We start from the raw sequence: 16,133 nt of genomic DNA, 5'->3' as shown, positions 1-16,133 counted from the left end.
AAAATAAAACTACTGATGGAGCATATTTTTAATAAAACCTGAATGCTAATGCATTCATTACTCGTTTTACTAAAAACGTTAGTATTTTCTCCTATAATCTCTAACTTCTCGAGTGCCATGCATCAGAATACAATTTAAGTACAAATAGTATATATTTCAATAAATATATAACGTTTGACTCTTAACTATCGCCCAAAATTAGATTTCTTACCATATCAATCACTATCCTATCATTTTAATTTTTTCTATAAGTGTTGCTGGGGGTACATAGGAATTCCCGCTATACGTGAATATTTACACTTTCTTTATAATTAAATTGGTCGTTCCCATACCCCATCGAATAATGGGCGTCATAATTAAAAACTGTCTCAATACCCCGTTCGGTATGAGCGAAATTTATAAACTCTCAACCTCATCCAATATGAAACTTTCCAACCCCATATAGCTGATGATAACATTCACGGTAGGGTTCATCGTATGTACCAAGTCCATATACTTTTTTTCATGTCATCCGGTAAGCTCTCTTATTCAACATTATTAGTTTACACACACATACTTTCCATAAAGACCTATACTTCAAAAATACAAAAAAGCTAAATTTATGCTTTAAAATTTTTAATGAATAAAATTATTAAATAAAAGCGGATTAAAATGTCATAATAGGATAAGAGAATCGCACGTCGTAATAACATAAATAATAAAATGAAACAATGACTCAAGGTGGGATTTCAACAAACAGAAAGTAAAAATGAAATATCAATTAAAATGAAGTATAAATAAGCAATTAAAATCAAATAAAAATAGAAGCAAAAACGACATATAGGCAATACAATAAATCAAAGACGAACATGGACAGATCAATTAATGACTCTATTGGCAACTTATATTTAATTAAGGAATCGTCAAATTATTTATAATTTTCTATTTATTATTGATTTAACTTTAATTTAACCGTAATATGAGAAAATAATGAGAGATTCTTATAATAGGTCAATGTTCAGGACACTACCTTTTTCATTACAGTTCTGATGGTTCTCGATTCTTGGATTTCTTAGGTTTTTCTTATAAAACTTAAAAACGCACATCAAAACAGTATGAAAATGTGTAAAGAATGACAAAAAAGGAAAAAATCTCACCGAGGTTGGGTTGGGGTTCTGACGCAGCATCGCCTTCCTACTCCACCGCTTGATTATCCTTCTCCGATGCTTCTCCTCTCAGTCGAACCGATTTTGGCTAGTTCCTGATGAAAATTTGTTTAAATCGTGGTTAGGAGGTGTTTTTCGAAGAAGGGAGGAAAAAACTTTGGTCTTACCAGTGGTTTTAATTCTCCAGTGCAGCAGCTCAGCATAGCTTCGTCATCCCTCCCTCGCAATTTGCAACTTCTCTCGGTCACCCTGCATTGAAAATGTGTTAGGCAGCTAAGAAATGAGAAATGGGAAGAAAGGATAAAAATTATGGGCTTACCAAAGCATTTTAAGGTTCCAGCATGGTGGTGCTGGCATTTCTCTGATGGCTGAGCTCCTTTCCACCTGCCCTTCTTCTTCTTCTCCGGTGACCTGGTGTCAGGTTTTGGGGTGACATTAGTTTAGATTGATGTATATATACCTATATTCCCCTAATCCTGCTGTTCGTTTAGGTCGACGTGGAGTGCGGATAACCATTAAATCAGGTTTATTCAAAGAATCGATCTGAGCCGTTTGTTTAGGTTCGCATGGGGCGACAGGAGTCGTTCAATCGAAGCTCATTCGGGGAATTGATTTGAGCTATTCGCGCGTATGTAGGGGTAGACATGAGCCGTCTGATTTTCCTAGCACGCAGATTGTTACCGTAGGCTTCTTGTGTGGAGCCCATTTGATGTGGTTGCCACGCAGCATGCAACAGTTTGTTGCGCTGTTGATTTACAGTTGGCCCCTTTTTTTTTTTTTGCAATTCGATCCTTATTTTTAAATTTCTCTTTCAAATATATTTTCTTTTATTTACAGTTTGGCCATAACTTTTAAAATTTATTTTAAAAAACGTTCAAAATGTATATATTCTATAAAAAGATAATAAAAATAATTAAAAATAAAAATTTATGCATTATTAATATTTATAAAATTAAAATTTTCCATTCCGAACCTAATTTTCGGAGTCGGAATGTTACAAATTCATACCTTAAGTATAAAATTACAGATTTACAAGTAAATTATATTGGATTTAGAATTTGTTTGTTCTAAAAATGTACTATCAATGACAGAACTATGATTCTTCACTTGAATCTATCTGATTGTCAACAGTAATAGTGCGAGTCTTTAACTAAGAAAGAAAAAATGAAACACCATTTCTGAATCATGGAAATATAAAAGGTAGTAATAATATAGTAGTAAAAATTTCTAGTCACTGTATGATTCTGCATATATACATACGTACATATATAAATATATATAAGGAAATGTTGGCTGGTTGCTGGCTGCTGACTGCTTTGATGAAAGAAAAAATTTGCATGCTATCCCAGCTTTTGGTTATGCAAGAATCAAGATGCCAACTTCTTTAATTTTGGAATTGTCTGTCCTTTAAAGGACATGACAAGATTTTCCTTTTTCTTTATATATATACATATATATATATATATAATATAGTTGATGCTGGAAGGTGATAAAATGGTTTCCTTTAGAAATATCCCTCACATCCCAGATTAGGTCATTGCTGTCCCTACATGTTCATATATCCCTGGTTGATGTTTATCAAGAATATATAAATATCTCTCTTCTTAATCTCAGATATTTTTTTTCCCTTTATTTTCATACCACTCTCTCTGTATTGAGTTGAGAATTCAATATTTATGGAGGGTGTTCAAGCTCTCACGCTTATCAAGTTTTCATTCTGTTGTCATCGCTATATTTAACAACGAATTTAAAGTTTGTGTAAAATTTGATCATGTAAAATATCCAAGTGTTATTTTTATTACTTTTGAATACTTGATTCAATATTAAGAAGTTGAGTTACCAAAGTATTTTAGTACAAAGGATTCAAATTTTGAATGAAAAGTAAGCGATTCCGAATAACTCAGAACAATTAACAAAATTTGTTTCTTTAAAACTCAATCGACAACTTTCGTGAAAGATTTACTTTTGACAACGTAAAAACAAAAAAGTTTTGATAACCATATTAAACGAATTTTTAACGGAAAAATTGAAGTTAATTCTCTTATAAAAAGATCAAGAGACTCTTTTTTCTTCAAAAATTGTTCAAGAAAAAAAATTGAATTTTAAGTTTTTTATAAGTTTAAAAATTAGATTTATGATTAAATTATTACTAATTTACCATAATTTTAATTCATGAATTTATGCAGTTAAACAATGTAATGTAAATAAATAAAACCATTGATGCTATATGAACATTGGGAAGCTAATTGTTTCAATTAAAATATATAAATATAATGTGAATAATCCACCTATATAATTCCATCAATTTCCCAACTGAGCTTCCATAAAAATTTTCAACATACTAATAAAATCATTATTTCCTATTGCATCCCTGCTATCTTTTCAATTCACAGGGTTTCTTTATTAAAAAAAAAAAATGTGACTTCTCTTTCATTAGATTTAGAAAGTGTGTTAATGATTGGTGTACATTCACCTAATTAATAACTTTTGTAAAAGCTACTTACAGCAATGTTCTACCCCCAGTAATATAGCAAAGGAAAAACCAAAAAAAATATTGAATTTGAAATCTTGAATTTGAAGGCCATTGACAACAAAAGGAAACTTCATTGGATACTGCAAGAACTTTGTTTCCAATTTTACAGACTGTTAGGAGGACAACTCCTAAAGCACTCTGAAACCCGACATCAATATGGAATCAATTTTCCTAATACGTCCAAATTTTGCCTGCTCCAGTCACTCCCTGAAGACATGACACAAGAAACAGTTGGGAAGGAAGGAGGGAGCAAAAAACAAGGTCAAAACTCAATGGGACGAAAGATCTAGCATTCAATCCTTCCCTCTTAGTTTCCATCTTCATCGCACTAAAGAAACCTGTATCTACATCGATGCTCTACCATCAAAACTAGCCATTTGTTATTTCAATGATTATCGAAAAAGATAATCTATTTCTTTCCCATATACTCCACTAAAAGTCAAATTTAGTTTTCCTAGTTTTTTTTCCCTTTGCAAGGCAAAATCCGCTGGAATAAAAACCAGCCAGTTAAAGGCCTAATAAAGTTTACTTGCAAAGCTATAAAAAACCATATATTCATATCAATCTCTTAAAAATTACCACCTCTGCTGCATTTTTCAGCTATATATTACAACCTGTTGTTGACCTATACAAAAATAAACCCACCCAGATAATATTTCTTGCATTGCAAAGTTCATAGAGGTCAAGGGAAGAAAGAGCGGTCATTCACATTCTATGTTGTCCTTGGCATGCAAAATATGAGGACCCCACTCATGGGATTTAGCTGAAGGCAAACTCGCATAGCCCTAGCAAGACACTGTTAAGGGCGGAGATGTTGTGGGTATGCAGAACTACTACTAGTGCTTGCCTGTGACCCAAAACTTAAATTTGGGTGAAGAAGCTCAGCCTGTGGAAACGAGCTGTTGGATGGCACATCCAGCAGCAAATCCTGATCAGAGCTTTCATCAATAAAATTAAGAGAATCCAACATGAGGGAGCTACCATCAGGAGGCAACGCAAATAGGCTTCTCGGACTGAAGCAAGAGACATCATTGTCTATGATCTCTTTGTTTTCGTAGCTACCTTTCATATTCACCCTTTTTGGACTTTTCATTGTAGTCTTCGTTCCTGAAATGGATAAAATGTATTTTAAGTACAGTTCCATAAAAATTTACAAGGCGGGTGGAAATGAAAATAAGATTTATCTAAGCACCAATAAGATCGTATGCACAATTAATGCCATTTCAGTGATGTTTCTAATGCTTAGTTGCTCTTCAATTCATGATTACATGATGAAATGCTCATACTCCATCCCCCATGCATGACATTTTTATTTTTGACCACAGGAAGCCCAACAAAATATGACTAAGAAAGAATGGAAAACATATTGCAAGAAACCCTTAGGGTGCGTTCTTTTTTTTTCCAAAACATAGAATGCAGAAGAAGCATACATTGAAATAGAAAGCTATAAAAATCCTTCAAATTGTGGAACACCATTTTTAGTAGCTTTCTACACTTTTAATATTTTTAACATTTACACAGTTCTTTCTATTTTGCATCATTAGAAGCTTATTAGCTTCATATAATCAACAATTTATTTCAGAACATATTTCTCTCTAATGGAGTTTTTTGATTAACCTGGAAAATGTTGACTTTGGCCTTCCCAAAATCTGCTGACGTTTACCAGAGTATTTGATACAATTGGATTTGGTCCTTTTGCAACAAGAGACTCTCCAGTACTACTTCTACACTTCTGCAGCTGAAGTTATGCTAATAAGTAGCAACACTAAGGTAATTTTTTCCCAGCTGTAAAGCCAAATATCTCCATTTAATAATGGAATTTTGAGAGATCAAACCTTGAGTTGATTATAGCTTTCCACCCAATGGGATTTTGTATAACTAAACAACACATGCTTTTTCAAAAGCTTGCAATCTTCAGAATCAAAAACCCCTTCTGAAAGCAGTTGCTGAAAGGAAGACAAATTCTCCTTGAACTGAGGGCTATTAAACATGCATTTGAGGCTGCAAATCCAACAAAAAACAATCAGCATTCCGGAATCATAGTTTCACCATGGGATATATACTTCACAGTTTCACATAATAGAGCAATGCAAAATCAGAAAACATGGACATTATTTGATATTTTCATTTTTTTAGTCAATAACATGACAACATTTGAAATATTGGTTTGCCATTTGCCTTAGATGTAAAGTGGATTGGCTCTTGAAATGAAATTCATTCACAAATGAACAGCATGATAACAATTAAACATTTTCATCAAATGTTCTTAGCTGTGAATAAAAAAGAATATACACTAGATATGAAAGACTGAGTCTGTTAACCTTTCAGAAAGCTTGGCAATGTCAGGAGGAGGTAGAAATTTCATTAGTTGCCGCTGCTCTTCATTTGTCAAGTTCACAAACTCCTCAAAGTTGAGAATATCCTGCACCAACAAGCAGCAATCAGGATAAGTGCTTACAAATACTAGAATGCAATTCCAAGCACACCTGTCATGAATAGATTGAAGCTCCAGCTCACTACATGATACAAGTAATTAAGAAATAGGCAGATGCAGACACCAATCAGAAAGAAAATAAAGGATGTAAGATTTTGTAACAATTTAAGTCAAAAATAAAAAATCTCGGAGGAGTATCGTCCATTATCCCTATGGTATTGTTTAACAGCAATTGAACATGCAATGTACAAGAATAAGCAATCATCTCTGAAAGAATAAACAAACTATGGTTCCTTGCACTTGACTAGAAAGCAAAGTGCAATTTAGGAAATTTTCCATGTGTGCGTCTGCATTTATGTTTTTCCATCAATTGCAATAGTTAGTTAGATAAGGTGTCAAGTTTGAAACAGTTGGTTTATGCATGAACTAAATGAAGGACAAAGAAGCAATACTTACATTCAAATCTATATTACACAGAGGTGAATTATGGCTTCCCAGTATTTGTAATTTTTCAACCTGAGACTTGTTCCTGAAATTCAGAACACTTCATTAAACAAAGAGCGAAAAATAGTTCTGATTCTCCTTCAACTATGGAGTAACACAATCGACAATATCTTTTTTCCTACTAATCAATACTTCATCTGCACATCGTTAATAATTTCCATGTATCACAAACGTATCACCAACTTACCATAGAATTTGGGACACAGACTGCCACTTGATAGTTAGTGTTCCTGGAAAGCTTACATGGCTAGACAATTCTACTTTAACTTCCACATGTTATATAACTTCTTATATTTCTGACTTAAATGTGATATCCATATTATATAAGAATATTTTCTTCCAAGCTTTGCACTATCTAGGAAGTAAATTACCTCTTAAGTTGTTCACCTTGCATCCCTTTCCCATCATCGTTCTTATATTTTTCAGTTGCATGATTTACAGTCTTGATTTCATTATTCACAGGAAGTTTCAGAGAACGTGAATAAGCCTCATTTATAGAGTATTTGTTTTCAACTGAAAGGGAACTAGCCTCAGATTCCTCATCTCGAGCGATTGAACTGGGATGTCTAATGAGAACACTTCCATGCCCAATCTCAACAGAAACCATAGGTGTTTCATTATCAAAAAGCAAATCCTCCTCCGAAGATGCAGAGAAGCACGAAGACTGTTGTTCTTGTAAAATGGTATACAGATCTTTTGTAAGCTTCTCAACTGGAGATGGTTTCGGACGATTTACACAAGTCCTCTTCCTAGAAGGAACCGTTGTGTCCCATACATTAGACTGCGCGGGACCTAAATAAGCAAGCAGTTAGATAATAGAGAGACACCAGAAAATAAGAAGAATGTGTTTCAAATGGCAACTTAACATAGAACGTAGACCTTGATAATTATCTGATGATATGCAGGGTAACATAATGGAGTACTCAAAATAAAGACTGAAACTACACTTGCAAAGATACAGTGAAAGCCAAAAAAGAAGCATCACCAATGCATTTGAGCCTAGCTACAAAAAGTGCTTCGATCAACAGAAATCCAATTAACAATGAGTTCCGTATCCTGCACTGAGAAATAATTCATGCAAATTGGGAATATGAAAATCATCAGATGACATAATAAAACCACAATAATTATGATGTTGGACGAGACAATAAACCACAGTGATTATTATACACTATCGAACCATTTGAATTGTGAACTTAACAACATAACAATATGGAATTTCAGTATAAAGATTGGAATATGTTGCTGTTCCACTAAACTACATAAAAGATCCAAAAGCCAATTTTTGGGTACACAGCATGTATTTTACCTGTCAAATCACTAGCATCTGCACTACAAAACTGTGCACAGCTCTCAGAGTTAGATATGGCTGATCCAGAACTCGATCTATTGCTTGCATCTTCATCTACAACCCTTCGAAAGCCCTGGTTGTGATCAGCAGAAGGCCTTCCAACAACGAAAGAATCTTGATTTGGTTTCCTTTTTAGTATTTTCACTTCTTGTTTCCTATTTATGGATATGCTCTTCACCCTGGAAAACCTGTGATCCTCACAATCATCAGGTTCAGCCCTGGCATGAAGAGGGGTATAATTTGCAAGTGTTCCCTTCGTTCTCCATCGAGATCCACAAGCATTGCAGAGCACTGGTTTCTCTGGAGGTCCATTTCGCCAAAGAGGAGTGCCTGTCACAACAATTTGTCCAACAACCAGCAGGTATTAAAAATCTAATAAAGAATTGCTAGAAGATTAAGTTAACAGATGGAAATAAAAAGATTAACTGCTAACTATCTGGAATTTCAAAACAAATCAACTTAACTGATACATTCATCGCAAGAATAAACAGGAAACTAAAGACACAGCTGTTAGCTAATTAATTTGTTGAAAAGAAAGGGCCGAAAAAAAGAATATATACCCAGGTCATGTGGAAAGCATTACAAATTTCATTGTATCTTTTGCATGAAGAATTTGAAGCATTTGCATCAGAAATAGCTGTGTCAAAATCTGGTAATGCATTTGTCATGCTCATTTAACTGGCTGTACATGCCAAGAGGGATAATACTTGAAAGAGGTGCTTCTCCAATAATCTTATATTAGCCAATCATGTAGCTTTTATTGCAAAATTCAAAAACTTAAGAGCATTTCATTGCCTTGTCAAGAGCACTAGTTATAACTCATGGTTGCTACAAGAGCAGATATAGTTCTATCATCTCGAACAAGAAGAGTACTCAAATTGGGGTACTTGTAATACTCAAAAGGAACTTAATACAAAAGGATTTCCAGAGTGTATGGACAACGATGTGAAAATAATCGAACACGAGCTCAGGCGAAAAATGGTGCTGTGTTTAGCTTGGAGCAGAGAATCAATGACGCTTTTGATTCGCATGCAACAAATAGAGACTAAACTGATTCCAAATGTAAGTGAAGATTGGACACATCATGTTCACTCAAGAAATTTCTAGTGGCAATACTTTCAGGATTGGGGAACATAAATGTCTAACTACGTGGAAATTTCAGAAGTTAGCCCATTTATGTTTTCAAAATCTAAATATCCAGTTTTCATAAGTTAATGAGCTAAAGTATCGAGGTATGGCGACGATAACTATCTACTCCAAGGGATATGCACCATCAAAGAAGCTCAACAATTAACAAAGAACAACATACAGAAAAAAGGCCTCATAACTAAGGTGGAGGAGGGTGATCCTCAATTCAAACTTGACTGAAAAGGACAAAAGCATGATCCACAAACTAAATGTTCACACTAAATTTAGGCTGCGTCAGGGAATACCAAAAGAGCTAGGTTTGAAGCAAAAGATACTGGCATTATTCATGAAACCAAAGGCCTTCAAAAGCGGTTTCTTGTGTCCAAGATTCTTCCCATACACATCCATCTTCGCTACATATTAGCTATGAATTTGCCCAAAGAGAAAAGCAGGGGCTCCAAGACTCAAGGAACAAAGCGCCAAACTTGGGAAGACACATAAAAGTCCACATAGAGAAACCAAAAGAAACCTCTAAGGGAATAGGTTGACTGTTTGCCGAAAGCAAATTATATCCAAATTATCTTCCATTATGTATAGGGATCACTAACCAATGAGAGAGAAATGACAGGAACACTGATTAATAACATACTACAGTGTTTGCTTAAAACTAAGTTTCGCCTGTATAGCAAGGAGCAAGGAACTCCATGAAATGTCTGGCGGGAAGAGTAATGGAGTAACAACAACGGTGTTGCAGGAGACAGGGAATACATGTTTTACTTTTGCCAACTGACTCATTCAGCTCGGTGATGAATACAACCAGGAGCCAACCTTTGACTGGGTAATGGGGTCCAAACAACTCTGAACCAATGAGATTAATTGTCTTACAAATCGAATAGTCTGTATAACTGCCCAGTGTTCGACAGCATAGACTCAACAATCTGGTTGAATAGAATTCAAAGTCAATATACATCGGGAAGGGGCGAGTTCAAATTGTTAAGGAGAAACAAAGAAGAAAAACAGGTACCAGATGATTTTAGTACTTTGTATCAGAAAACAAAGAACGGGTAAATACAATTGAATTAACTAACAAAACCCAATCCCAAACAAGAACACATATTCAAACAAAATAAGGACACCTGTAATCCCAAAAACATATACAAACAGAAAAAAAATTTAATAGCAGAAAAGTTAGATTTTATTCAATCTCCTCTTCTCTGATCATACTGTTATTATCTACCATGACGGCGAATTTTATCAAACCAGGCAAACATTAGATGTGCAATAATAATTATTGGAAATGAAAAAAAAAAAACAAAATTAGAAGAACCCAATTGGTATTTTCTTGGGTTATTCAAAGTAAAAATGGAGAAACAAGAACTCACTTGTAACTCCACAGTGATAGCAAGGCCCTTGCTTGCCCATGTCTCTCTCTTTTCCTCAAGCGAAGAAAATATTATTTAAATTTTAAAAGAAATTTTGATTGAAAACAGGAAGAATAAAAAGGGGAAAAAGCAAAATTTTATTGAAAAGAACTTGGACTGAACATAAAAATTGCAAAATATAAATTAGTCTGTTCAAGCCCGTAACGTAATACAGACAGCTGGGTATTAAAGGCTTCTGTGCAACAAACCCAGAAAAGGGTTTGGCAAAAGAGAGCAGAAGCCAAGAGACCCAGGAGAGTTTCTTTTGTCTTAAGGTTGAAGAAAAAATAAGAGAGTAAAATCAGGCCAAAATAATGAAACACATAAAATGAAGGAGAAAAACCCAGAAAGAAGAAGAAAGAGAAGATTGGAGGTAGGTTTTTCAGCTTGGAATCTGTACAATTGAATTGAAAAAAGAGAAGACCATTGAGGGAGGAATCTAATAAATGGCTGTGGAAAGAGGAGGAAGGTAAAATGGGAGAGAGAAAGGGAAAGAGAGAGAGAGAGAGAGAGAGAGAGAGAGAGAGAGAGAGAGAGAGAGAGAGGGGGGGTGTGTGTGTGTGTGTGTGTGTGTGTGTGTGTGGGTGTGTGGGGTATATGACCTCTTGTTTTTGCATATGAAGTAAATGTTCAGCTTTCTCTTTGCTTTAATTTGATGTTATTGAATGATTTTTCAAATTTACTCTAAAAATATATATATATATAATTATTTTGAGATTATATAATGGAATATTATTGCATATATCCTGTTGACTATAGACTTTTCCCATTCTCCCCCTTGTTCCCTGTGGTGCTATAAAGTTTTTATTTTTATTTTTATTTATTCAACCCTATTATTATTTTATTTATAAATCTTTTGGTAATGAATACTTTTTTTTTTAATCTAATTAAAATTTAATTTAAAAACTAAATTACGAAAGTGACCCATTAATTGATTCTTATTTCTTCTTAAATTTTATAGCTTTACAAATTTTTGTTGTAAAGAATTCTACAAGAAAAGATAAAGGTTGATTAGTCTCAAGAGGGAAAATACGTAGAAAGAGACAAAAGATAAGTTGTTTTTTTTTTTTTTTTTTTTTTTCCTTGTTCATTTTTATAAATTACAAATAATTAAATAATTTTAGGTTCCCAATCTCTTCTTATGTATGTGATGACATGATGTTGATAAAATATTAAGTGGGTCTTTTGTATAGAATAATAATATAAGGTTATTATTAAAGTCACCGTCCGTCGTGATCATCATGGTCACAACTCCACTCTCCACCGTTTGATTTGGTTAAAGAATTCAAATCATGGACCCCACAATCTTCAATCTCGCATTGGTTCGTGCTTTTTAACCAAAGATCAATTGGTGATTAAGAGGAGGAGGCTTTTTGTCACTAATTTAGGGTTGTTTGTTATCATCTTAATTTAATTATTATTTATTATCATATAATTTAATATTACTTACACTAACGAGGATTAGATCAAATTAAATGTGCATACTATCCTCTACCAAACCTTTTTTTTTTTTTTACATTGGTTAAAATATGTTTTATCTTTTAATATATAAATAATTTCTTTTAACATATGTTCAATTATTTATTTCTCTTCGTGGTTAATTATAATTATTGAAGGGACTAATTGTAAGAATAATTCCTTATAAAATAATAAGAGATCATTGATTCGCAAACTAATAAATTTTAAAAAACTAAATATACTATTTTAGCAACTCCTTTAATTCTAATGAGAAAAATGATTTTGCTCATAAAGTTAGGATCATAAAAAGTTATTTTAGTACCATTGAAACTGCTTCAGTACCAATTTTAAGTGTTGACTCAAGATTTGAGTTAAATAGTTCAGGTTTAAGTATCATACTACTATTCCTCATCCCTTACCAGCTCTTTTATAGAATCAAATTTGGTTATTTATATTAATTTTGAGGCATCAACATCACAATCATTCTCTTTTGTATCCCTCCTCACGATCGTGTTAGAGCCTCCTTTTCTTCATCACAAACTTTTACGGTGACATCTCACATCAACACACATAATTACTTATTAGTATTCTATTAATTTGAATAATACAACAATTGTTATACATTATTATTCATTCCTTATATCAAAATAGAGTACCGAATTTAAAATACATGAGCTATCAACACCTAAACGATATAAACGAAAATCTAAATTTAGGGTGTTCTAATTAACCTCAAGATACAAAATTTCAAATTTCAAAAAGGCCCTCTACACTGCCTCTTTCTGATTTGGCATCTAATACTGGTTTTTTTGATCTATAAAGAGAGTGTGAATTAAAGTAAATTTCACAGACTTAGTAAGAATATAATAGCACTCTAACAATAGAGAGAAAAGAACTTTAAAACTGTGAACAAATAACAAAGAAATTTTTTTTTTTGAAATATTAGGAACTAAAAATATATTTATTAAATCTCGCGTGAAAAGAAATTTTTTAATTAGTTATATCTTTTCCTTACATATATAACATAGTTATCAATAGTTCAATTTTTTTTTTTTTTTAATTTATCAAATTTCTTTTCGAAAACTTCTAAGTGGCTACTAATTTTCTTTGTGTTTGATTTTCAGATTTTACTTTATTCTTTACACTTTTATGATAATACACTTGTTCACTAACATTGATCAATTTTCACTGTTCACACAAGTTTTCTTTTCGCTCTTACATTGAGAGTTTCTTTAGACGTCTCCAACAGTTACGAATTTTGCACCATTGAGATTTTATCGTATGATGTCGCTTTTAAACTAGTATCAAGGAGGATATAAGGGATCCCTAGCTACCAACATGGATAGGTACACACTTTACATTGATACAGATAACACTTGCTACAACAGTTATATTTTTCAAGGTGGCCACTAATAAATTCTCATCCACGTCTAGATCACTTTTTATTCATCCATGTGGTAGAGTTAACTAGCACTTATACCATCAAATTTAAGCCATACATATATACACACCTCCATGATACATGTCAAAAATAGATTTTTTAAGTTTTTTACATTTTTCATCTTCTCTTTTTAATTTGTGAAGTTGTAAAAGTTTTCCCACAAAATTATAAGATCTTTTGTTTTGACATATATTTTAGATAAATTAGCATAGTATCCTATCTTACATTCTTTGTTATGTCTTATTATGTACTCTATTCAATTTTTATTAATATTTTTTATTCATTATTTATTTTTTGTTCTGACTCATTTTATATTTTTTGAGATTTAATATTGTATTTTTCTATAACCTTACTTACTGCTTTACCTTTCCCCAAAAACCATCATTGGTTTAATTACTTCTACATTCTTTAATATCCCACTAAGTTTTGTATTAAAGTTTTATATTTATGTAGTTTTTTACTCCCAAGTATTCTATTACGTAGTATTACTCTTTAATTACCTTTTTCTTTTACTATCCTTTGATGAGGTCTTCTTTTTCCATAATTATCTTTATTTTATTTTATATTCCCATTTAAATTCCTTCTAAGTTACTACCCATTTAATTGCCTTACTAAATTGATTGTTACCATTTTTATAATATGATCTCCTTAAGTTTATTTCTTCAATTTCTTTTTACCTTTAAAATTTCTCCTCTATAATTGGTTATTGTCTTAGATCGTTGTCCTTCATCTTATTTCCAATTTGATTTCTTACCATGTCAATCTTGTTCTACTAAATTTTACTAACCTCTTTTAAAACTTATACCTTCTAGTTCATGCTCTAAATTTTTCCCAGGTTATTATTTTCTTTTTTATTTACCTCTCTAAGTTTATGATGTAACGGCCCCGGAAATTAAAAGAAAATGTATAAATTTATTCTAAGTGCGAAAGCAAAATAAAATATATTATAATTAACATCTCTTACACAATAACCAAAACGAATTAAACGTATGAAAGAATAAACTAACTAAAGAAAATACTATGAATGAATACTATAAGGAAAACTAATAAATTCTTAGGCTTCTACTCGCCGTCTTCCTGTAGAACGGGCTCGGAAACCAAGTCCTACTGATCTGAAATGGTTAAGTAAGGAATGAGCTACACTATGCCAATAAAGACATCACACTATCTCACTGTCAAAGAAATAAAGGTTGGTATAAAACAAAAACGACTAATTGAGCATAATTTATAACAAACTCATTTATCAATAATAAAAACTTTTATTGTCCACTTATCTCGGTGAGATTTATGAAAATAATTTATGAGAAACCATAACATCATAAACATAATAAGATCATGCACACTCTGTAACATAACACATATTATACTTTTGTATTTCAATCATCAGGCAACAAATTTTCTCTTTTATCAGCCTACTAGTATATATGGGAATCCATAGGGGGTCTCCGCTACACGTGAAATATTCACATTAATAACTTAATTCCAGGGCCGTTCCCATACCCCGTCCGGTATGGGCACTAAAACCATAAACTTCAATACCCCATCCAGTATGAGGGCGAAACGGGCCGTCCCCATACCCCGTCCGGTATGGGCGCCAAAACACATAAAGTCTCCATACCCCGTCTGATATGAGAGATCACGTTCCTGGTAGGGTTCCCTATAGACCCGGTCCGTCCACCATCTCTCAGGATATCTAGTTAGGCTGTCGACATTATCCATTTATCAATTCACATACCTTTTTCTATTTTTCTTAATCTCAATTATCTAATCAAACATAAACACGTAAACTAGTAATGGACACCAAACAAGGTAACACAACATCGGGTTCACAATAATTTAAACCATAATAAATGAAACCGTGATTCATGCATACGAAACTATAGAATAAACACATCAGGCACCATACTGCATTCAAAACTGTAAAATAAATCAAACAATACTTGACTAAAAAATATATCAGATTCAAGCTCCATTAGCAGTCTTAATTAATTATACATATCTATTAACTCATAAAAAACTATTTTATCATTTATTAAGCTTTAATACCATGATAGGAAATAGGGTGAGGGATCCTTAATTGTTTCGGAGTCTGAAATCAGGTTCTCACTGCGCCTACAGGCAGTCCCTAGATTCTTTGATTTTTTTTTCAGAAACTGAAACACACTTTCGGTACCTGCACATGTCCCTAAAAAATCCCAAATCAGACCCAGGACCCTTTCGACCAATTTCAGAATTCCGGCACAGCAGCTCCACCATGCTTCGGCGACGGTGCCGCCGCCCACGGTGGCGATTCGCCTCGGGTTGGCCGTTTTCGACCGAATTCGGCCAAACTTGCATTGGTTCCCGTGATAAAACACCCTTAGGGCCCTCAGTGGGCCAAAAAATTTCAAAAAATCGAGGCTTACCTGCGGCGAAGCTCTCAGGTACGGCGGCTCTTCCGGCGCGAGTTGCGATTTGGTATTTTGCTCCGATCAACCTGTAGAGAAAAGGACGGTGGTCACAGTGGTATAAAATTACATCGAACGGGAACCGGGAAGGGCCTCATCGGAGGCAAAAATTGAGAAAACCCGCAGCAGTGCCGCTGGATTTCGGCGGTGTTTTTCGGCCAATCAGCCAGTGGTTTGGCTCCGATTTGGCCACAGGGAGGTTTAGCATCGAAAAAACGAGCCAAGGGGAGAAATTTTACCTCGTTTGGAGGCTGAAAAATCCTCCGATGCA

The 16,133-nt window shown here is 33.5% G+C and overlaps 1 protein-coding gene across 2 annotated transcripts; it reads right to left on the bottom strand.

The window, feature by feature from the left end:
• Nucleotides 1-4,216: 4,216 nt before the first annotated feature.
• Nucleotides 4,217-11,053, bottom strand: GATA26 (GATA transcription factor 26). Of its 2 annotated transcripts, none has more exons than XM_088217718.1 (8): nucleotides 10,478-11,053; nucleotides 7,926-8,297; nucleotides 6,988-7,408; nucleotides 6,569-6,641; nucleotides 6,000-6,100; nucleotides 5,514-5,679; nucleotides 5,296-5,416; nucleotides 4,217-4,785 (listed from the first exon to the last, which is right to left on the bottom strand). In XM_088217718.1, exons 1-8 carry the CDS (start codon nucleotides 10,515-10,517, stop codon nucleotides 4,478-4,480), a joined length of 1,602 nt encoding a protein of 533 aa, XP_088073844.1. In that variant the 5' UTR covers nucleotides 10,518-11,053; the 3' UTR covers nucleotides 4,217-4,477. The 2 variants fall into 2 exon arrangements, with proteins under 2 accessions (XP_088073844.1, XP_088073845.1); XM_088217719.1 differs by having other exon boundaries at nucleotides 5,296-5,410.
• Nucleotides 11,054-16,133: the final 5,080 nt, after the last annotated feature.

This window comes from Carica papaya, chromosome 4 (assembly GCF_054855325.1).
Source record: "Carica papaya isolate Zhongbai chromosome 4, ASM5485532v1, whole genome shotgun sequence".
NCBI classification, from domain to species: Eukaryota; Viridiplantae; Streptophyta; class Magnoliopsida; order Brassicales; family Caricaceae; genus Carica; species Carica papaya.
Note: the sequence above shows the minus strand (reverse complement) of the source record. Positions and strands in the feature narration are given on the sequence as shown.